Source organism: Chiloscyllium plagiosum, unplaced genomic scaffold (genome assembly GCF_037043375.1).
Source record: "Chiloscyllium plagiosum isolate Xiang-an unplaced genomic scaffold, Cpla_swu_hap1 HiC_scaffold_33, whole genome shotgun sequence".
Classification (NCBI taxonomy): domain Eukaryota; kingdom Metazoa; phylum Chordata; class Chondrichthyes; order Orectolobiformes; family Hemiscylliidae; genus Chiloscyllium; species Chiloscyllium plagiosum.
The window spans coordinates 7,510,688-7,534,361 of NW_028270171.1; the positions used below are offsets into that span (position 1 = coordinate 7,510,688).

At 44.9% G+C, this 23,674-nt stretch overlaps 1 protein-coding gene across 6 annotated transcripts in view; it reads right to left on the reverse strand.

Moving 5' to 3' along the window:
• The window catches only part of LOC122542170 (liprin-alpha-3), a 143,136-nt gene continuing 119,462 nt past the window's right edge, over positions 1-23,674 (reverse strand). For all 6 annotated transcript variants that reach the window (XM_087978251.1, XM_087978253.1, XM_087978252.1 and 3 more), the window contains 7 exons: positions 22,221-22,396; positions 21,373-21,470; positions 18,642-18,817; positions 13,077-13,145; positions 4,472-4,640; positions 3,597-3,668; positions 1-2,551 (listed from right to left, as the gene is read on the reverse strand). In XM_087978251.1, coding sequence (XP_087834377.1) covers positions 3,610-3,668; positions 4,472-4,640; positions 13,077-13,145; positions 18,642-18,817; positions 21,373-21,470; positions 22,221-22,396 — 747 coding nt within the window. In that variant the 3' untranslated portion in view covers positions 1-2,551; positions 3,597-3,609. The remainder of the gene's footprint in view (positions 2,552-3,596; positions 3,669-4,471; positions 4,641-13,076; positions 13,146-18,641; positions 18,818-21,372; positions 21,471-22,220; positions 22,397-23,674) is intronic.

The following is a 23,674-nucleotide window of genomic DNA, read 5'->3' on the forward strand; positions in this document are numbered from 1 at the left end:
TTTTGAAGTTTGGACACAGACCTTTATGTAAATACATTAAATACACTCACCTGGAAACGCGCAGAGCACGAATAAATTAATAATAACAGACGAGACGATGGAGCGAGTTTGGGACAATATAAAAAAGGGAGATTCCTTTCCTCGTCAGTCATTATAAGTAAAAATGAGCAAGTAAATCTCAAAGAATGTTCCAGACCAATGACAGAACATTACACGAGTTAAATAAATACAGTAAACATCCATTTACAAAAAAAAACACCTCAGGGCTTAACAGCAATCGATGCATTGACAGCAAAGCTTAATTTACATTTTCAATAAGGACTGAACAGACCATATTTCAGAGAAGGAGTACCTCAGTGTCAGAGTGGAGATGGAATTTTAACAAGGGGGGGTCCTGGGGCTGGAGGAAGGATGTGGGAGTTGGTGAGGTCAGCATCAGCTGATGTAGTGATGGACAGGTATCAGTACAGAGGGGGATAGGGATGCTCTGACAGACCTGGACGCACATCATCCCAGGAGAATTGGGGTGCAGAGCTGCACAGGGTGATCGTCTAGTCACTGACATGACTTTGGGCAGGAGTTGGACATGACTTAGTGTGGAACCAGTGATTGAAGTCTACTCCACTTCATCTGGAACCTTCCCTCCACCATCACCTCGGCACAAACATGACTTGGCCCTCCCCACCTGCCCCGATGGCTCCAGCAAGTGCTCCCTGTGAAATGCCCTCTGAAACCCAACAGTGTCTTGCTGCTTGCTTCCAAATTTTGACATTATAATAATAAAAAAAAAGCGCATCATTAGCTATTGAGGAACCTTCGGAGAGATGTGCCGTCTGTGTGTGTGTGGGGCGGGGGGAGCATCAAAATAGAAGGAAAACGGGCATAGAGAGCAAACACAACTCTGAAAAAAACAGCTATATTAACATAGCAGTAAAGCTTCCCACGCTCACACACCCCCCTTACCCCCCAAAAAACCTCTGCAGCCCTTACAGGGTCCTGTCACCAAGTAAACCCAGGAGCCTGGGCTGGAGAAGGCCAATGGTCAGCCTGTAAATTGCCGTTAAGGTGCACAGAGAGGCACAGGCCAAACTGCTTCATCTGAAAGGTCCTGCAAAAGCTGTCCTTTTCACAGCTCCTTCTGGACAACTGCAGGCTTCAGGCCTCAGCCCAGAGCTACAGCAGTCTTGAAGGTTCCTCCTCCATCTCTCTCTGACAGCTTTAACATCAGCATTCACTGTCACGCACAATGATGCAGATACTCATGACTCTCAGGGCTCAGGACAGGGTCTCCCTCTTTCAGGAGAGAAATGACAGAGAGAGAGAGACAAACAGCTAAAGAATTTGTTAGATACAGAGTAAAGCTCCCTCTACACTGTCCCCATCAAACCCTCACAGAACAAGGAGAGACCGGGGCTAGATACAGAGTAAAGCTTCCTCTACACCATCCCCACCACACACTCATAAGACAGGAACAGACCCGGGTTAGATACAGAATAAAGCTCCCTTGGTACTTTCCCCCATCAAATATTCATGGGACTGGGACAGGATGGGGTTAGATACAGAGTAAAGCTGCCTCTACTCTTTTAAACAGAAATTAATTGTCCCTTGATACTGTCCCCATCAAACACTCCCAGGACACGGACAGCACAGGGTTAGTTACAGAGTAAAGCTACCTCTACATTTTCCCCCATCAAACTCTCCTTGACAGGGACAGCAATGTCCCATAAAAAGCTCAGTCTCTGACAAATTGTCTGTTTGTGCCCCTGAGCCTGTTGCCTAGACAATAATCTCTGAATCAAACAAGAGCTTAGTCAATCGATGGCAAGGGGTGACACTCTGTGTGTGTGTGTGTGTGTGTGTGTGTGTGGGGAGATGGAACACTGTGCTGTGCAGCATGAACAGGTTGAAGCTGGATGGGAGGTTGGTGGGGGATGCAGAAGCCAAAGTGCAAGCACAGAAGGAGCAGCTGGATTTTAAAATAAATCATAAAAACTTCTCAAAGGCAACTTTCTCTGGCACAGAAACAGTTTTGGGAACTCTCACTCACAAGAAAAAAAAAATCCCACCACTTTGCGGGAGGGATGGGAAGAAACAGTGGCTGTGGGAGGGCAGGGCAGGCTGATCGGTATATTTACATCCAGGACCCAAAACAGGACAATACCTTAAAGTCGCGTCATAGCTTTTCCTGCTATGTACCCCTGGGTCACCCACAGGCCTTGAGCCAGTACTGTGGCTCAGTCCCGCTAACAGTCTGGAAGGAGTGGTGGGGAGAGTGGCAGTGGGTGATTGACCTCAGATGTGGGGTCCACGGAGTGACACAAGATGAAAACAGCATCACTGGAGGAATGAAACAATCTCTCCAGCTTCTCGCCCACTCTTCTTGGGTGCAACACTAGGGTAGAGGGTGAGAGGAGACAGCGGTGGATGGGGAGGGTCTCTTGCCCTTATAACAGTCGGGTCAGTTCTGTGATATTTCTCATACTGGTTCTTCGATTCTTCTAGCCACAATAAACTGCACGACGACAGCGACTCATCACAATCCCCTCGAGATCTGCAAGTGCAAAAGGGAAAATGCTTAATGCAGCATCTTTTACAGAGTTAACTTATGATTTACCAAATTTCATTTTTAAATTCATCCATGGGATGTGGGCATTGCTGGCTGGGCCCAGTATTTATTGCCTATCCCTTGTTGCCCCTTGAGAATGTGGTGATGAGCTGCCTTCTTGAACTGTGACAGTCCATCTACAGTGGATTAACTGAGAATGCCATTCAGGAGGGAATTCCAGGATTTTGACCCAACAACACCGAAGGAACAGCGATATATTTCCGAGTCAGGATGGTGAGTGGCTTGGACAGAATGTACGTACATTTGTGTTTTCAGTATCTGTGGCCCTTGTCCTTCTGGACGGGAGTGGCTGTGGATTTGGAAGGTGTTGTCTAAGGTTATTTGGTGAATTTCTGCAGTTGTATCTTGTTGATAGTACACAATGCTGCTACTGCGTGTTAGTGGTGGAAAGAGTGGATGCTTGTGGATGTGGTACCAATCAAGCGGACATTTTGTCCTGGAATTTGTCAAGCTTCTTGAGTGTATTTGGAACTGTACTCATCCAGGCAAGTGGGAGTATTCCATCACATTCCTGAACTTGTGCCTTGTAGATGGCTTTGGACACTGTAGTATTCTAGCCTCTGACCTGCTGTCATAACCATTGTATTTATAATGTGAGTCCATTTGAGTTTCTGGTTAATGTTGATAGTGGGGGATTCAGTGATGGTGATACCACTGATTATCAAGGGGTGATGGTTAGATTGCCTCTTGTTAAAAATGGTCTTTGCCTGGCGTTTGTATGGCATGAATATTACTTGCGATTTGTCAGCCCAAGCTTGGATATTGTCCAGATCTTGTTGCATTTGAACACAGACTCCTTCAATTTCTGAGGAGTCGTGAATTCTGCTGAATATTGTGCAGTCCTCAGCAAACATCCCTACTTCTGAACAATGAAGAATTAAACTATCCAATACTGTTGTGTCCAGGTCTTACAGCACGCAGCTCCACTAACCCCAACATTCTCCCAACCATGGGTCAGGCTCACACTTACTTGCTGAGTGATGCTAGCACGAGTACGTCCGGATTGATGGTGTGTCAGCTCGCGGAGTCCCTGAGGGGTTACCTAGGTTACAATGAAATATATATTTGTGTGAAAATAATGACCAGTTGAATTCTTAAGAAGCTTGCAGCATTAGTTTAATTGGCCAATTACAATGTAGTCTTCCTCTGCCCCCCTCCACTGTGCATGTCTCTCCCTGCAAATCTCCCCCCTCCAAACACCGTTTATGTGTCTCTTTCTCTCTCGCTCTCTTTCCCCTCCTGGTATGTCTTGTTGTCTCTTTCAGTATCGTATGCATCCCTGTAACCATCACCGTCATCTCTGTGTATGTCTTTTTCTCTCTCTCATCCTTTCTTGTGTGTTTCCCACATCACTTACCTTTCCCTCTTAAACTCCTTCTCATATCTTCCTGTCGTAGAGTGAGTGCTTAAGGAGCGCCACACTATCGCAGGATCAGCGCCGAGAGAGTTCTTTGCAATACCCTGGTCAATATTTATCCCTTGGTCAATATCACAAAAAAAAAATGATGATCTGGATGTTTTCATATTTGTGATTTGTGGCAGCTTGCTGTGCACAAAATGGCTGCCAGTTATCATGTGACAGCAATCACTACATCTCATTGGCTGTAACGCACTTAGGTGAGTTTTGAAAATATGAAAGGAGCTATATAAACACACATCTCTCTTACCCTCACTCAAGTCTCATGGTGTAGGTGGTGCCACATTAACCCTACACTATCCTCCCCTTCCCCAAAGTTCTATATCTGAGTCACCTGGACATACTTCCCCATAGCTTGCCTGATATCAGGACTCTCAGTATGACCAAGCCAGAGATAGAAACCGTAAACAAGGTGACCAGGGACTTACTGTCTGGCTGCACCTTCCGCAGCTGCACGTTCTGCGATGCAATGGCGGCTGCAGTCACCCGGAAGTTGGCTGGCAGAGTTTCAGACGTATCTGAGGTCATGTCACGCATCTCCTTCGCCCGAAAACGCTTGCGCCATGAGGGCGCCCGGCTGAAGTTCTTGGTGTCATCCTGGAAAGGGAGTCAGAAAGGAAATTAGGATTCATTGTCCAGGAGGAGGAGGAGGACATTCAGCCCGTAGTGACACTGTTAGAAATGAAAGTCCCCTTAAGGGTTAACTAGAAGCTCCCCAGAGTTAATTGAGGGAGGTGATACTAGGACTGCGTGTTTAAGAGCAGGATTCTTATTTAGTCCCCTCCCTCTCTCCATACACCCCTTCACTTTTGATACTAGCATTACCCTTAATAGGCCTTGTTTATTTTGCAGTGCTGTGGGATCCGTGGACCATGTCTATATTGGCTGTGGGCAAAAGCACTCTCCCTCTTTAGTTAGTTGAAAATCCTTTTGTTGTATTTTTGGTTCCACTTCACCTCTACACATTCCATTTGTACCTAGGTGTCCTTGGAGCACACAGTGTCCATCAATACTCTCAATGCTTTTAGAGAGAGGTGGGCACAGCGGGAGATACAGTGCTTTATCTCCTCCTCTGATTCCATTTTGATATAGCCCTTTCCCTCTCTTCTTATTTCTCCCTCACATTTGACAGTTTGTGTGGCCCATGAGCTTTGCTTGTAAATATCGAATTAGCTGCATTGGTGGTGGTTAGTAGTTACAGAGATGTACAGCACAGAAACAGACCCTTCAGTCCAACTCGTCCATGCCAACCAGATATCCTAACTTAATCTAGTCCCATTTGCCAGCACTTGGCCCATATGCCTCTAAAAGCTCTTCTATTTATGGAGGTTTACAAAATTGAGGGGCATGGATAGGGTAAATAGGCAAAGTCTTTTCCCTGGGGTCAGGGAGTCCAGAATTACAGTGAATAGGTTTAGGGTGAGAGGGCAAAGATATAAAAGAGACGTAAGGGGCAGCTTTTTCACATAGAGGGTGGTACGTGTATGGAATGAGCTGCCAGAGGAAGTGGTGTAGGCTGGTACAACTGCAACATTTAAGATGCATTTGGATGGGTATATGAATAGGAAGGGTTTGGAGGGATATGGGACGGGTGCTGGCAGGTCGGACTAGATTGGGTTGGGATATCTGGTCGGCATGGACAGGTTGGACCGAAGGGTCTGTTTCCATGCTGTACATCTCTATGACTCTATTTGTATACCCATCCAGATGTCTTTTAAATGTTGTAATTGTATCAGGCTCCATCACTTCCTCTGGCAGCTAATTCCAGACAGGCACCACTCTCTCCATGAAAAGATTGCCCCTTAGGTGCCTTTTAAATTTTTCCCTTCTCACCCTAAACCGATGCCTTCTAGTCCTAGACTCCCCCACCCCAGGGAAAGGACTTTGTCTATTTACCCTGTCCATGCCCCTCATGATTTTATAAACCTTTATAAGGTCACCCCTCAGCCTCCGTTGCTCCAGGAAAAAAAAAGTCTCAGCCTGTTCAGCCTCTCCCTATAGCTCAAACCGTCCAACCCTGGCAACATCCTTGTAAATCTTTTCTGAACCCTTTAAGTTTCACAACATCCTTCCAATAGGAGGGAGACCAGAATTGCACACAATATTCCAAAGGTGGCCTAACCAATGTCCAGTACAGCTGCAACATGACCTCCCAACTCCTATACTCAATTCTCTGACCAATAAAGGAAAGCATACCATATGCCTTCTTCACTACCCTATCTACCTGACACTCCACTTTCAAGGAGCTATGAACCTGCACTTGCTCAGCGACACTCCCCAGGACCTTACCATAAGTCCTGCTAAGATTTGCCTTTCCAAAATGCAGCACCTTGCATTTATCTAAATTAAACTCCATGTCTGCCACTCCTCAGCCCACTGGCCCATCTGATCAACATCCGTTGTACTTTGAAGTAACCTTCTTCACTGTCCACTACACCTCCAACTTTGGTGTCATCTGCAAACTTACTAATTATATCTCCTATGTTCACCTCCAAATCATTTATATAAATGATGAAAGGCAGCGGATACAGCACCGATCCTTGTGGCACACCACTTGTCACAGGCCTCCAGTCTGAAAAGCAACCCTTCACCACCATCCTCTGTCTTCTACCTTTCATCCAATTCTGTATCCTAATGGCTAGTTCTCCCTGTATTCCATAAGATCTAACTTTGCTAACCAGTCTACCATGAGGAAACTTGTCAAATGCCTTACTGAAATCCATACAGATCACGTCCACTGCCCTGCCCTCATCAATCCTCTTCATTACTTCTTCAAAAAACTCAATCAAGTTAGTGGGGCATGATTTCCCATGCAAAACCCCATGTCGATATACCTAATCAGTCCATGCCTACCCAAATACATTTAAGTCCTGTCCCTCAGGAATCCCTCCAACAACTTGCCCACTGAAGAAGTTCTCCTCCTCTCTACAAGGATCTCTGTGAGTCTTTCTCTCACTGCACCCCCCCAGGCCATTTCCTCTGCCCTGAAGTTCTTATCTATTGCATTATCAGCTACTTTGCCCCCAGCCCCACCCCCCTCCCATTTATCTCTCAGTCCTCCTGTCCACAAGCCTCATTCCTGATGAAGGGCCTATGCCCGAAATGTTGATTCTCCTGCTCCTCAGATGCTGCCTGACCTGCTGTGCTTTTCCAGCACCACACTCTCACCACAGATGTCAGGCTCACTGGTCTATAGTTCCCTTGCAAAGCCTTACCTTTTTTCTTAAATAATGGCACCACTTTAGCCACTTCCAGCCTTCCCACATCTCACCTGTGACTATCAATGATCCAAATATCTCAGCAAGGGGCCCAGCAAGCACTTCCCTAGCTTCCCACGGAATTCTAGGGTATACCTGATCAGGTCCTGGGATTTAGCCACCTTTATGCATTTTAAGACATCCAGCACCTCCTCCTCTGTAGTATTTTTCACGATGTCACCATCCATTTCCCCACATTCTTTATCTTCCACGTCCTTCTCCACAGTAAATACTGAGGCAAAATACATATTTAGTATCTCCCCCATCTCTGCAGTTCCACACATAGGCTGCCTTGCTGATCTTTGAGAGGTCCTATTCTCTCCCTAGTTACCCTTTTGTCCTTAATGTACTTATAAAATCCCTTTGGATTCTCCTTAACCTTATTTGTCAAAGCTATCTCATGTCCCCTTTTTGCCCTCTTGATTTCCCTTGTAAGTATACTCCTATCGCCTTTTTACTCTTCTAAGGATTCACTCGATCTCTGTTGTCTATACCTGACATAAGCTTCCTCCTCCTTCTTCTTAACCAAAGCCTCAATTTCTCTAGTCTTCCAGCATTCCCTGTACCTACCAGCCTTGCCTTTCACCCTAAAAGAACATACTGTCTCTGGAGGAGAAAGTGAGGTCTGCAGATGCTGGAGATCAGAGATGGAAATGTGTTGCTGGAAAAGCGCAGCAGGTCAGGCAGCATCTAGGGAACAGGAGAATCGACGTTTCGGCTAATGCCCGAAACGTCGATTCTCCTGTTCCCTAGATGCTGCCTGACCTGCTGCGCTTTTCCAGCAACACATTTCCATACTGTCTCTGGACTCTTGTTATCTAATTTTTGAAGGCTTCCCATTTTCCAGGCATCCCTTTATCTGTAAACATTTGCCCCCAATCAACTTTTGAAAGTTCTTGCCTAATACCATTAAAAAAAGGGAAAAAAATGCCATGGTGATTTTGGTCGTGGGAAAGTTGCTCAATTGTGTGTGACAGCACTTCTGGGAAAAAAGAAAAAGAAAATAGCAGGGTTCTTAATCATCGTTTGGAGTGGTCCATGGAGTCCCAGACCAACTTTTTATTTTGAGGCACCAAGGAATCCATGGGCAATTTACACATTGCTTGTGGGTATTTCCACTCCTCTTTTAGTTATTTGTTGTTTGGTTGCACTTCGGCCCTAAGCTCTTGATCTTTGGTCATCCAGTGCAGAGGGGTTGGACAGATTGGAGGGTCTGCTGCTGGGCGTGGCCTAGCTGGCTATAAACAGGCCCAGGCAGCAGACAGTGGAGGGTGTCATCTCTGCTTACTGTCTGACCCTCTTCCGCAGTTACATTCGTGCCAAGATGACCTTGGAGAGGGAGCAAGCAATGCTTTTGATGCTTTTAGAGACAGGTGGACATTCCAGGGAGTGGAGTGTATTATTTCACACCCTCCATCGTGGAAACCGATGTTTGTGCTAAATTATGGATTTTTAATGACACTCTTGCGCTACCTAATCCAACATATGGACTGTGTTATGTTGAACAGTGGAGGCTGTCCCACCATTCAATGCAGTCATGCAATACCTGTACCTTAACTTTACTTTGTCTTCATATCCCTTGGCTAGGCCAAGCTGATACACACACACACACACCCCTCCCCCATCCTTCTCCTGGCTACAGGAGTCAATTTGCAGATGAATACTCCAATTAGGAATAGGCCATTCAGCCCCATAAGTCTACTTTGTTATTCTATAAGATCATGGTCGATGTTATCGTAACCTCAACTTCACGTTCCCATCCTTTCACTCCCTTGTTTAAGAAGAATGTATCGAGCTCTGCCTTAAAACAATTTCAAGGGCTCTCTTCCTGAACAGCAGAGTGCAAGCAGTTCCAAACACTTAGGAAAAATGTTACCTCCTCTCTGTTTTAAATGTGTGATCCCTGATTTTAAACAGTGACCCCTAGTTCTAGATTCTCCCAGAAAAGTAAACATCTATTCTACATCCATTCAGTCAAGGCCCCTCAGGATCTTATCTGTTTCAATCAAGTCACCTCTTACTCTTCTAAATTCCATCAGGGCTGAAAATGTGTTGCTGGAAAAGCGCAGCAGGTCAGGCAGCATCCAGGGAACAGGAGAATCGACATTTCGGGCATAAGCCCTTCTTCAGGAATGAGGAAAGTTTGTCCAGCAGGCTAAGATAAAAGGTAGGGAGGAGGGACTTGGGGGAGGGGCGTCGGAAATGTGATAGGTGGAAAGAGATCAAGGTGAGGGTGATAGGTCAGACTGGGGTGGGGGCGGAGAGGTCAGGAAGAAGATTGTAGGTTAGGAAGGCGGTGCTGAATTTGATGGATTTGACTGAGACAAGGTGGGGGGAGGGGAAATGAGGAAACTGGTGAAATCCGAGTTCATCCCTTGTGGTTGGAGGGTTCCTAGGCGGAAGATGAGGCGCTCTTCTTCCAACCGTCGTTTTGTTGTGGTCTGGCGATGGAGGAGTCCAAAGACCTGCATATCCTTGGTGGAGTGGGAGGGGTAGTTGAAATGTTGAGCCACAGGGTGGTTGGGTTGGTTGGTCCGGGTGTCCCAGAAGTGTTCTCTGAAACGCTCCGCAAGTAGCGGAGCGGCCGGCTACTTGCGGAGCGTTTCAGAGAACACCTCTGGGACACCCGGACCAACCAACCCAACCACCCTGTGGCTCAACACTTCAACTCCCCCTCCCACTCCACCAAGGATATGCAGGTCTTTGGACACCTCCATCGCCAGACCACAACAAAACGACGGTTGGAGGAAGAGCGCCTCATCTTCCGCCTAGGAACCCTCCAACCACAAGGGATGAACTCGGATTTCACCAGTTTCCTATTTCCCCTCCCTCCACCTTGTCTCAGTCAAATCCATCGAATTCAGCACCGCCTTCCTAACTTGCAATCTTCTTCCTGACCTCTCCACCCCCACCCCAGTCTGACCTATCACCCTCACCTTGACCTCTTTCCACCTGTCACATTTCCGACACCCCTCCCCCAAGTCCCTCCTCCCTACCTTTTATCTTAGCCTGCTGGACAAACTTTCCTCATTCCTGAAGAAGGGCTTATGCCCGAAACGTTGATTCTCCTGTTCCCTGGATGCTGCCTGACCTGCTGCGCTTTTCCAGCAACACATTTTCAGCTCTGATCTCCAGCATCTGCAGACCTCACTTTCTCCTCATAAATTCCATCAGGTACAAGTCCAGTCTGTCCAACTTCTCCTTAAGACAATCTGCCCATTTCAAGTGATAGTTTAGCAAATCTTTTCTGAACTGCCACCAATGCATTTAAATCCTTTTTTTAAATAAGCCGACAATACTGTCGATAATACTCCAGATGTGGTCTCACCAGTCCACTGTATAACTGAAGCATAACCTCCCAATTTTGTATTCAAATCCCCTCATGGTCAATTATAACATTTAGCATCTTTTATACCTTAATTAGATCTCTTCTCATTATTGTAAATTCACAGCCCTCACGAGATAATATGCTTATTTTTTGTTCTTTCTGAAAAATGGTCAAAGTAACATTTTCTCATATCGTACTCCATTTCGTTACACCTTGACCCACTTAGTTAATCTATTGATAGCTTTTTGTAATTTTTTGGGTCCCCTCCCCAACTTAGTTGGTCTTCTTTCTCCCCTGTGTTCATCAACTCAATGATCAACACTGCTTAGAAAAGTGGTTAAAAAAACATGTACAGGATTGTGGTGAAACGGTTAAAAATTATGTCCCAATACATGTGTGAATCTAACCGGAATGGAGGTGTTGCTTAGTCCCGTGTGAATCTTATTACACACCTCCCCGTGTGAATCTTCTTATCTGTATGTAACCAGAATGGAATGTGTTTTTTAGCCTTGCTCTGCTGTTCACATGAATGTTTATATCTGGAAAAGAGTATATCAGCTGGAAAAGTCTCCAGTTCGGTGAGTCTGCTCCGGGGTTGCGTTTAACCGCCGAGCGTGGGTTGTTGGCAACCGCTCTACGAGAACTGACGGCTCCCAGTTCCGGTAACATGTAGAGTGAGTATAAGCCAGACCCGTTGGTTGTGGCGACGCTGCGGGGAATAAAATGCCCATATTCTAGCAGACTCGCCTCTTGGTCGTTTGTTCTGTGTCAGACTACTCTCCTACGAACCTGACCTTGAGAATTTTTTAAAACATTTGGCGTAGTCGGCAGGATCAATCGCAATTGAGGAGAGATTTTGATACAGAACAATGTTTTGGAAAAAGACTAAGAAACCAGAAGAACAAACTGCGGAGGTCCCGACCGTCCCGGGATGGCATGGATGTGGGCATGTACGTGGCAGTTTGTTTGAGAGAGGATCCCAGTCCTGCCGAAGAACCCCTTGCCTGGGGTACAGCGGAGGATGTGGGCATGTCCAAAAAGCTGAAGCGGAGTTAACAGAATTGAATGGGATTGAACTGAACTGAACTGAGTGGAACTGAAGTGAATCAAATTGAACGGAACAAAATGGAACTGAGCTAAATTGAATTGAAATGGACGGAACTGAATTGAACACAATTGAATTGAACTGAACAGACCTGAACTGAGCTGAATTGAACTACACTGAATTGACTGAACTGAAATTAACTGAAACGAATTGAACTGAATTAAGCATAATGTAACACATGTATTGGGCCAAGCAGTGGAATGTGGTGTAAAATTATGTCCCAATACATGTGTGAATCATAATGTAACACATGTATTGGGCCAAGCAGTGGAATGTGGTGAAACGGTTAAAAATTATGTCCCAATACATGTGTGAATCTAACCGGAATGGAGGTGTTGCTTAGTCCCGTGTGAATCTTATTACACACCTCCCTGTGTGAATCTTCTTATCTGTATGTAACCAGAATGGAATGTGTTTTTTAGCCTTGCTCTGCTGTTCACATGAATGTTTATATCTGGAAAAGAGTATATCCACTGGAAAAGTCTCCAGTTCGGTGAGTCTGCTCCGGGGTTGCGTTTAACCGCCGAGCGTGGGTTGTTGGCAACCGCTCTACGAGAACTGACGGCTCCCAGTTCCGGTAACATGTAGAGTGAGTATAAGCCAGACCCGTTGGTTGTGGCGACGCTGCGGGGAATAAAATGCCCATATTCTAGCAGACTCGCCTCTTGGTCGTTTGTTCTGTGTCAGACTACTCTCCTACGAACCTGACCTTGAGAATTTTTTAAAACAAGGATCCAGGGTTTTGCTTAAAAAAGGCATATTATGGAAAAGGAAGAGAATAATGGTAAAGATACACAACACCATCAACTCAGCCTGAACTGGAGTATTTGGTGTAGTTCTGGACACTGCATTTCAGGAAAGATGGGAAAGTATTAGAAAGGACATGGAAAAGATTCACGGGGTTAGATCCACCGATGCGGAACTTTAGGTTGGAAAATTCGGTGCTGTTTCTTTTGAAGAAGAGCAAAGTGGGGAGGAAATTGCTGGAGGTTTCCAAAATCACGAGGTGTCCGGTCCGAGGATATCAGGGAAAACACTTTCAAACAGGCATGAGCATTGAGAATGGATTGAATGTGATTGGCAAAACATGCAACTTTGGCACAAGGAAGCATTTTGGATCTGAGGTGCATTGGCTGAGAGTGTAGTGGAGGCAGATTCAGCTGGGAGTTGGATAATTATCTGAAGACTTGAAGAAAGATTTGGAAAAAAGGTAGATTTGGGGCTAGCTGAGCTGCTCTTGCAGACAATCAGCAGCAGTCATGATGGGTCAAATGGCCTCTTTCTTTGCCATTCTCTGATTACTGACTGGCAGTGTGCGAGAGAGCTGCTGAGTTCACACTAACCTCCTCATGGCGGCGATCAGTTCCTTGAAGCAGCAGGTTTTTGAATTCATTTTCCAATATCTGACGTGCCTGTTGGACAGATAACAATGTCATTAGTGTCTCAGTGTGAGCAGATGTGATGTTAGATACAGTGGAACTGCCACAGAAAATCATCAAGGTTACAGGGATATCAATCTATCTACTGTCTGCCTCTAGTCCCAATATACCTGTCACAAAGACAACTTTTCACAAGATATCAACATCCTTTGGCCAGAATCTGAACCTGGACCAGCTGTATAAATACAGTGACTACAACAGCTGGTAAGAGACCAGAAATCCTGCAGCAAGTAACTCACCTCCAGATTCCCCAAAGTCTCCCCACCATCTACAAGGCACAAGCCAGGAGGGTCATCAAATGCTTCAGTGCAGCTCCAACACTACTCAAGAAGCTCAACACAATTCAGGAAAAGAACTCAACTGGAATGGCACCCATTCTAACACTTTCAACATCCATTCCCTCAGCCACTGACGCTCAGTCGTAGCAGCGTGTACTATTTACAAAAAGCACTGCAGACATTCACCAAAGGTCCTTAGACATCACCTTCCAAACTTATAATCACTTCCATTTAGAAGTTACCCTCCAAGCCACTCACCTTCCTGACTTAGAAATATATCAGCCATTCTTTCAGTGTCACTGGGTCAAAATGCTGGAACACCCTCCCTAACAACACTGGGTGCAATGCTTACACGAGGCACCTCACAACCATTTTTTCAAAGGCAACGAAGGATGGGTAATAAATACTAGTCCAGCCAGCAATGCCCATGTTCCATGAATGAACAAAAGGAATAAAACTCATCCCTCTTGAAATGTCTGAGCTCCTCCAACTCTGACCTCTTGAGTGGTCCCAATTTTAACTGCATCACAACTGCAGGTTACCTGTACCTCCAGATACTAGGTTCAAGAATTCTCTTCCATAAACCTCTTTATATCTCGCTTTCCTTTAATAAGATACTCCTTTAAACCAACCTTTTTAATCACCTAATGTAATATTTCCTTATATGGTTCAGAGTCAATCTTTTACTGATAACTGCTTGAGAAACCTTGCCACATTATTCAAGGCTGCAAGTAAGGGCAAGTATTTGTGTCCTTCAATGTTAGCTTGAATAAATTGAGGAGATTTTTTTAAAAAGGAGGGTCTTTTTGTTGCAGTATGAGCATGACTGGCTGCAAAGAAAATGCAGTTGGATCTTCCTGAATCATTGCAGTCACTGTGAAGAGTTACCTAGAGCTCTCCTCAGTAAAAGGGGTCCAACAACAGGCTCCTCACTTGGGAGAAATGCTGTCTCACCTAGCAGAGAAACTAGAATCAGTTAACAAATCAGAATCCAGCGACTCAGCAACTTCCTATTAGCAGCAGAAAGCACTCCCTCTGTTAGACAGGAGGCTATTTGGCCCTTCTGGAGCCTGCACCAACATTTAATGCAATCATGGCTGAATATGCAATAAGTATCCCATTCCCGCTGTCTTCCCCTTCCCCTCAATCCATTCAGCTGCAAAGGTCAGGTCCAGCTCCCTCTTGAATATATCTAATGAATTGGCCCCAACAGCTACCCAGAGGAGAAAATTCCACAGGTTCACAACTCTGAGAGTGAAGAAATTCTTCCTCGTCTCAGTCCTGAGTGGCTTACCCCTTATTCTTAGACTGTGACTTCCCCAACATTGGGAACATTCTTCCCGCATCTAGCCTGTCCAATCCTGTCAGAATTTTATGTGTTTCTAGGAGATCCCTCTTCATTCTTCTGAATTCCAGTGAGTACAAGCCCAGTCAATCCAGTCTTTCCTCATATGTCAATCCTGCCATCCCGGAATCAATCTGGTGAACCTTTGCTGGACTCCCACAAGAGCAAGAATGTCCCTCCTCAGACTAGGAGACCAAAACTGCACACAATACCCAATGTGTGGCCTCACCAAGGCCCTGTATAACTGCAGCAAGACATCCTTACTCTGATACTCCAGTCCTCTCGTTATGAAGGCCAGCATGCCATTAGCTTTCCTCACTGCCTGCTGCACCTGCATGTCAACCTTCAGCGACCGTTTCACCATGACACCCAGGCCTTGTTGTATCTCCCGTTTTTCCTAAACAGCTTCCATTTAGATAATGATCTGCCTTCCTGTTTCTGCAACCAAAATGGATAACCTCAAATTTATCAACATTATATTGCATTTGCCAAGTATTTGCCCACTCAGCCAATCTGTCCAAGTCACCCTAAAGACTCTTACCATCCTTCTCACACCACAAACTGCCACCCAGCTTAGTGTCATCTGCAATAATGAAGATATTGGATTCAGTTCTTGCGTACAAATCGTTAATATATTTTGTGAACAGCTGGGATCCCAGCAATGAAGCCTGCCGTACCCCACAAGCCACTGCCTGTCACTTTGAAAAAGATCCGTTTACTCCAACTCTCTGCTTCTTGTCTGCGAACCAGTTCTCTATCCATGTCAAAATATTACCTCTGATACCATGAGCTTTAATTTTCCTTATTAATTTCGAAGTGGAACCTTGTCAAAAGCCTTTTGAAAGTCCAGATACACATCTAATGATTCACCCTTGTCCACTGTGCTAGTCACATCCTCAAACAATTTCAGAAGATTGGTCAAGCATAATTTCTCTTTAGTGAATCCATGCTGACTGGGACCGATTCTGTCACCGCTTTCCAAATGCTTAATTATTACATCCTTAATGATTGACTCTAGCATTTTCCCCACCACCAATTTCAGGCTAACTGGTCTACAATTCCCCATTTTCTCTCCCTCCTTTTTTTAAAGAGTGTGGCTATATTAGCTACCCTCCAGTCCACTGGAATCCTTCTAGATTCTGCAGAATGCTTAAAGATGATCACCAATGCCATTACTCCAAAGCAACATCTGAATCAGTGGAAACCTCAGAAAAGGTTTTACTCCTGAATCCTTTACTCCCCTTCGCCTTTGGGACTGGCATTTCCTCAGAGCGGCACCGTAATGTTTTGTTGCTCTCCCACATTGGGTTTAAAGAAGCGGGGCCAGGCAGAGGAGCCATTTGCAGATAGCAGAAGACACTATATAGTCCTTGAGCTTCCTGAAGTGAAATCGTGGAGGGGTTTGTTAGGACCCCAACTGGAGTCACAAGCTCCAAGGCAGCAACGGACTCTTCATCCCCATTTCCAAAAAAATTCTCCTCTGCACACAGGTCACCAAAGGGTCACAGTGAGCTCCAAGTCTCTATGTGGCCACAGTGGGAAAGAACATAGAGCAGTTGGACAGCATCGGTCTAAGCTCATTGTAGTTGATTTTGGCAGGAGTCACCTACCATCCCCACGTCCCCTTTCCCTACACATACACACATACACAAACACAGAGTGAGAAGCCAGTAATAGTCGGCGGTTCCTTCCTTCTCTGCAGACTTTGCGCTGGTGTTTTATGTGAACAGAAGGTGTGATCATTACTAATCCTAACACGCAGTGACTCATTACCTTTTTCCCTTTCCTTGTCCAACTCTCTTCCCCCTCCTCGCCTGAAGGCACTCACTTATGTAGGCCCAGCTCCACAGTAGCTCAACCCAAGTCAATGCTGTTTGCTTCGTGGCTGCAGAAGCCATTGCACTGACCCAGTCGACATTTCCCAGCAGGAGTCACTGGACACAGAGAAAACCAAAAGCTGATTTGATGTTTAGTCTATATTGTGAGTGTGGAGGTTGTGTACAGAGCCTTGCTGTGTTAAGCAGCCAATGTGGAGGAGACCAGGGGATCCTACTGAAGAGTTTGATGACAGGTTGGCGAAGGTCGGACTGTCCTCCTCACAGAGAAGATGTCTGACAGGAGATTTGATAAAGTTTGTAAAAACATGAGCAGAACTGGATAGATATGGAGAGTGTGTTCCTGCTGTCAACAGGAACAAGAAAGAGAGGGTCTGGACTTAAAATGATAAGTAAAAAAAATTACACAGTGAGTGGTTAGGGTGTAGAATGTACTGCCTGGCAATGTGGAGGAGGCAGGTTAAATTGAAGAATTAAAGAGAACATTTGATGGTTATTTTGATTACAATGGATGCAGGGATATGGGGAAAAAGGTAGGAGTTTGGCACTAGATAACAGAGCTGAGAGGCACAATGGGCCGAATGGCGTCCTCTGCATTGTGACACCTCTGTGATTCTGACTCAGGGTGTCAACCGTGGCTCAGTGGCTCTCAGAACATGAGACGAGATACTCGAGAGCAAAGAAATTGCGGCTGACATCTCCAGTGCACTACAGATGAGGACTGAACTCCCGTGGGTGCCCTCATCAGAGGATATGCGAAGCTAATGCTCTGCCTGCCCTTTCCGGTGACTGTAAAAGATCCCATAGCAATAGTTTGGTACACTTTCCTTTATTAATCAGAGTATTGAGTACAGGGGTTGGGAGGTCATGTTGTGGCTGTACAAGACATTGGTTAGATCACTGTTGGAATATTGCGTGCAGTTCTGGTCTCCTTCCTATCGGAAAGATGTTGTGAAACTTGAAAGGGTTCAGAAAAGATTTACAAGGATGTTGCCAGGGTCGGAGGATTTGAGCTATAGGGAGAGGTTGAATAGGCTCGGGCTGTTTTCCCTGGTACATCAGAGGCTGAGGGGTGACCTTACAGAGATTTATAAAATCATGAGGGGCATGGATAGGATAAATAGACAAAGTCTTTTCCCTGGGATGCGGGAGTCCAGAACTAGAGAGCATAGGTTTAGGGTGAGAGGGGAAAGATATAAAAGAGACCTAAGGGGCAACTTTTTCTCGCAGAGTGTGGTACATGTATGAATAGATAGAATAGGATGAATAATCTGGCTATTCATCCTATCTATTTTCCTCAGGAATTTCTCAATCTCTATAAGGTCACCCCTCAGCAATTCTGTTCAATTTTAGTTGAGAGTTGTCAATTCAATTATTAGTGGACATAGATTTAAGTTAAAAGGGGTTAAGTTTAAAGGAGATATGACAAGCAGATTTCTTTACACAGAGGGTGATAAGTGCCTGGAATTTGTTGCCGGAGGAGATGATGAAGTCGGATACAATGGCAACATTTAAGAGGCATCTTGGCAGATATGCAAGTACAGTTGATTCTGCTATAACGCACATTTGTTCAACACAAATTGACTAAACGCAATTGAAGAATTTAGACCAACATGTGTAGAATGTGAACTTTCCTTAGCTGTATTGGCTATAACGCGATTCCAGTCCCATTTGTTTAAATGGTGCTGCTATGATGCGATTTTCTTATAATGCGGGATTGCACGGGAACGGAACTATCGTGTTATATCAGCACAGACTATAGGAAGGGAATAGAGGGATATGAACTGCGCAGAGGTGAAAGGGTTTTAGTTGAGAAAGGTATCATGTGCTGGCATAGTCTTGGTGGGCCAAAAGGCCTGTTCCTCTGTTGATTTTTGCCTTACAGTAGCAATTAAAACATTCAGTTTGAGGGCAATTATGGATTGGCCACAAATGCCAGTCTTGCCGGTGATGCCAACATCCCACGGACGTTAAGAGGCACAGCCCATGCTGAACTCAGTTCACCACCTACCTGCGTGTTCTGCATTGGGATCTGCAGGAGTAAGGCAACATCATTATGATCGAAGGTGTCATCCAGCGCAATGAGTGCCCCGTGGACCCCACTCTCCTGTAAGTTACTGCTGTACTCCTTCAGCCCAATGTCCTGCACCCAGCCCATCATTCGATCATTTGTCCACACCATCACATCTGGAAAGGACAGGAAGAGAAACATGTGAAATTGTACATGTAACTCTAACCCGTTAACATCACATTCTGATTCCAGGTGAAGGGGGCTTGTGGAATTTTTCTTTAGATTAGCTTCCCTACAGTATGGAAACAGGACCTTCGGCCCAATACGTCCAACACCAACTCTCCTAACACTAATATTTCTCGAGTGTAACCTTTCCAGTCTGGAATTTCTATTTTCATTTCCTCTTTCAACAGCATTTATAGCCCATCCCTAGTTGCCCTTGAGAAGTGGTGGTTAGCTGCCTTCTTGAATGGCTGCAGTCCACGTGCTTTAGGTAGGCCCACAATGCTGTTCGGGAAGGAACGGTAATATATTTCCAAGTCAGGATGGTGAGTGGCTTGGAGGGGAACTTGCAGGTGGTGGAGTTCCCATGTACCTACTGTCCTTGTCCTTCGAGATGGAAGTGGTTGTGAATCTAGAAGGTGCTTGAGGAGTCTTGGTGAACTTCTGCATTGCATTTTGTAGATGGTACACACTGCTGCAACTGAGTGTCAGTGGTGGAGGGAGTGGATGCTTTTGTTTTGTAAACACCGCTTTTTGGGAATTTTTTTTAACAGACTCTAGCATAAAGACTCTTTCACAGACTCTTACATGTGAAAGATTTGGCTAAATAAGAAATGAAAGAAAAAATTACTAATTAAAGATGTTTATGATTCAGCGAAATAGTTTGGGATCCATAACTTTCTTACTCCAGTCCAGAGTAGCAAGGTTACAGTGTACATTTTTTTCACATCATAAAGTTTCGCAGAAAACTTCACAAGAACATAATCAAATCAAATTTGACACCAAACAACAGTAGGACATAGTAGGACAATTGCTTAAAAGCTTAATTAACAAGATTGATGTTAAGGATTGTCCTAAAAAAGAGAGGGATGGAAGGTATTCTCATGTTGAAGGCATGGCTGCTAATGTTGGTTATGTGCAAGAGGCTAGCATTGGAGGATGTCAGACCTTGGCAGTCTGTAGGACTGGAGGAGGTGAGTGAGAGCTCAGAATGGCCAAGGACACTCGAACAGCTAACAAAGTACTTTGAAGTGTAGTCCTGCTTGTCACATAGGAAACTTACGAGGCCTAAACTATGCAAAGCAAACTCTCACAGAGCATCATATTGATTGGATGGTCTATTGTTTGAGGGATGTGTCACTATGAAGCTTTTCATGACTGCAATTCCATCCTCTCTTGCAGTGGTGTTACAGCACCTCTATTGGCAAGTGACTGTAATGACAGTGTGACATGTTTACATAGGGTGCTTCCATTAAAAAAGCTTGGATGCAGAAATTTGGAACTCCCCAGAAAAAGAGAAAATCAAGAAGAGGTTAATAAATGTTGTAAAGGGTGATGCAGAGGAGATTATTCCAATTATGGGCAAGGCAAGAGTGGGGACCCCAGGATATATGCCAGTCAAGCGGGATATTTTGATGTCATGGTACTGTTACTGGACTAGTAATCCAGAGGCTCAGGCTAATGGTCTCAGGACACAACTTCAAATCCCAAAACAACAGCTGGGGGAATGTGAATTCAATTAATAAATGCAAAATATAAAAATAGTCTCATTGAAGGTGACCACAAATTTTTGTTTAAATGACTTCTAATGGGGAAAGGTGATAGGCTAGTGGTATTGTTGCCTGAGCCTATTAATGCATTCGCTGTACGTTAGAGAAGGATGTAATTGTGTTGGAGGCAGTTCAGAGAAGGTTTACCAGATTAATTCCAGAGATGATTCATTTGTCTGATGGAGAGATTGAGCAGTTTAGGCCTATTACTTACTTGAGTTGAAGAGAATGAGAGTAGAGCTGGAAATGTGTTGCTGGAAAAGCGCAGCAGGTCAGGCAGCATCCAGGGAACAGGAGAATCGACGTTTCGGGCATAAGCCCTTCTTCAGGAAGAAGGGCTTATGCCCGAAACGTCGATTCTCCTGTTCCCTGGATGCTGCCTGACCTGCTGCGCTTTTCCAGCAACACATTTCCAGCTCTGATCTCCAGCATCTGCAGACCTCACTTTCTCCTCAGAGAATGAGAGTAGATCTAATTGAGGTATATAGGATGACAAAATGGATGTAGCAAGGATGTGGACCAATCTAGAACGAGAGGTCACAAATTTAGGATAAGGGGCTGCTGATTTAAAACAGAGATGAGGAAGAATGGCTTTTCTGAAAGGGTTGTGAATCTGTGGAATTCACTGCCCCAGAGTGTGGTGGATGCTGGGACATTGAATAAGTTTAAGGAGGAGAGAGATTGTTTATTAGTAATGGGTTAAAGGTCTATGGGGAGCAGGCAGAAAGTGGATTTGAGCCTGAGGTGAGATCAGCTATGATACTATTGAATGGCAGAGCAGGCTCAAGTGGCTAAACGGCCTATTCCTGGTTCTTATGGTTTTTTCTCAGCACCACTTTCTCCATCTTTGCCTTCTGCACGTGGTATCGTCTTGCCAAGAGATGAAGTTCTGCTGAACACCTCGAGCTGGTTAACCTCAGCCGGCATGTTTCACACAGCAACAGCAGTGACGCACTCACCTTTCAGCTGAATGAGACTCCCCTCCCTCTTGCTCTCTAGCTCCTTCTTGTTGTAGTTCAGCCGCTTCAGACACATGATGCCATAGTGGAGACTGATTCTGCAACACAGAGGCGTCCAGATCACACATGATGCGACCCACACACAACAAACACAAACTGTGGAGCTGTGCTGTCTTCTACTGAAACCTGCAATTATATAGTGCCTCTCCGCACCCCTCCCCTCCCGTGAAACTTTTGCAACCAGTGAGGTACTTCTGAAGTATCAACCGCTGTTGCAGTTCCGGGAAGTGAAGCCACCAAAGTGTGCAGAGCAAGATTCCAAAACAGCAAGGAGCTAATCAGGTTCAGTAATGTTCTTATTGATGGTGAAGCCTGAAATGTTAATGCCATTAAACAAAATACAAATTACTGGAAAAATTCAGCAAGTCTGGCGGCATCTGTGGAGAGAAAGCAGAATCAACATTTTGGGTGCAGTCACTTCTTCAGAATTGCATTGTTAATGGTATGTTCATCATATTGTTGAGATTTGTAAGTAGGGGACATTAATTTGTACCCAACTTATTTATAGAGAGAGACTGCTGGGTCACCGGGTTTGGAGGGTGGAAATGGGCATATGTAATACTGCATTCTGTGATTAAACCCAGTATCAAATAAAAAAAAACTATCCAGTTTCATACCTCACCAAAAAGCTGGGAATCAATATAACAGGAGAGCTAGGGTAGTCCCTGGGCTTGTGCCCACATGAAGGACTGCACTGTGTGTCCGTTTTCAAGGCAGTGCTGAGTGACAGCTTGAACTGTATGTATCATATTGATAATGCCAATTGAGGGGCTGCAGGAAAACCATACCTGTGAAAACTGTCAACCATCTTCAGTTGGCCTCGCAATTCCTTCTTGGTCAGATGGTCCAACATGCGGGCATCGACCAGCGACTCCATGAAGTAACTCCGATACTGCGGGAGTCCAAGACTGGGCAGCCAATCATTCCCCACCCACTCATGGTTCATGTCACCATACGCCAAGATCTAAAAAGATCAATACTTCAGAATTAAAGTGGCCCCCAAAGCAATAAGCCATACGTTCAAAGGAAGGTCAGCAAACCCCTCTCACAAACTCACCAAGGGTTGTCACAGATTCACTGACACCCATATATAGATCAAAGTGTTTGTGCAGGGTCAAAGGCAACACAACATCAAAGGTGTTCTGAACGAATCAGCTATTGAATGCACTGACATGAATTGATAACTTCCATCTGTATAGCACCTACAGTTGGTGAAGCATCCCTAGAGGTTTCACAGGAGCATTACGAATTCGACACAAGTGTATATTAGGAGGATTGTATTTTAATTTCCCCATTTTGGTATTTCTCCTCGACCTTCCTTCACAAGCATATCAGGGTTTTGTCATTGGAGGCTCCATCAGCAACAAGGTGCAGCCTAGGCAACATTCAACAATATAGGGACCAGCTGGAGGTGGTTTTAATAAAGACCATTGTGGTGTAGTGGTAATGTCACTGGACCAGTCAATACAACAGCCAAAGATGCAGGTTCAAATCCCACTACAGCAACTGGGGTAAGTTAAATGAAGGTTCGACTGGTGCTGGAAAAGCACAGCAGAGGCAGCATCTGAGGAGCAGGAAGATCAATGTTTCAGGCAAAAAGCCCTTCAGCAGGATTCCTTTTGCCCAAAACGTCGATTTTCCTACTCCTTGGATGTTGCCTGACCTGCTGTGCTTTTCCAGCATCACTCTAATCTTGACTCTAATCTCCAGCATCTGAAGTACCACTTCTGCCGAATTTAAATTATCAATTTAAAACAAAATTAATTAATTTAAACAATTCAATTCTGCGACCCCAAGATTATCATTGATTTTCACAAAATCCCATTGAATTCACAAATATCCTTCAGGGTAAGAAACTAATTGGCCTTATTTGCTTCAGCCCCAGTTTATCCAGTCCCACAGCAATGTGATTGACTCTTCACTGCTCTCCAGGGCAATTAGGGATGGGCAACAAATGTGGCCCTTTCTCACAGAAACAAATTTTTTTTAAAATCCCTGGTGGCAAGAGGTCCATAGCAACATGATTCCCTCATCCATTTCTCCAGTGTGTCAAATACAATGTTTCCCCATGTCCAATATCTCTCTTTCCCTCTCCATGATGCAACCTTATTTTCTGAGGATTAAGTTAAGAATCACACAATACCAGGTTATAGTCCAACAGGTTTATTTGGAAGCACTAGCTTTCTAGGCGTTGCCTCTTCATCAGGTGGTTGTGGATTGTTAGTCACAGGTGATGCAAAGA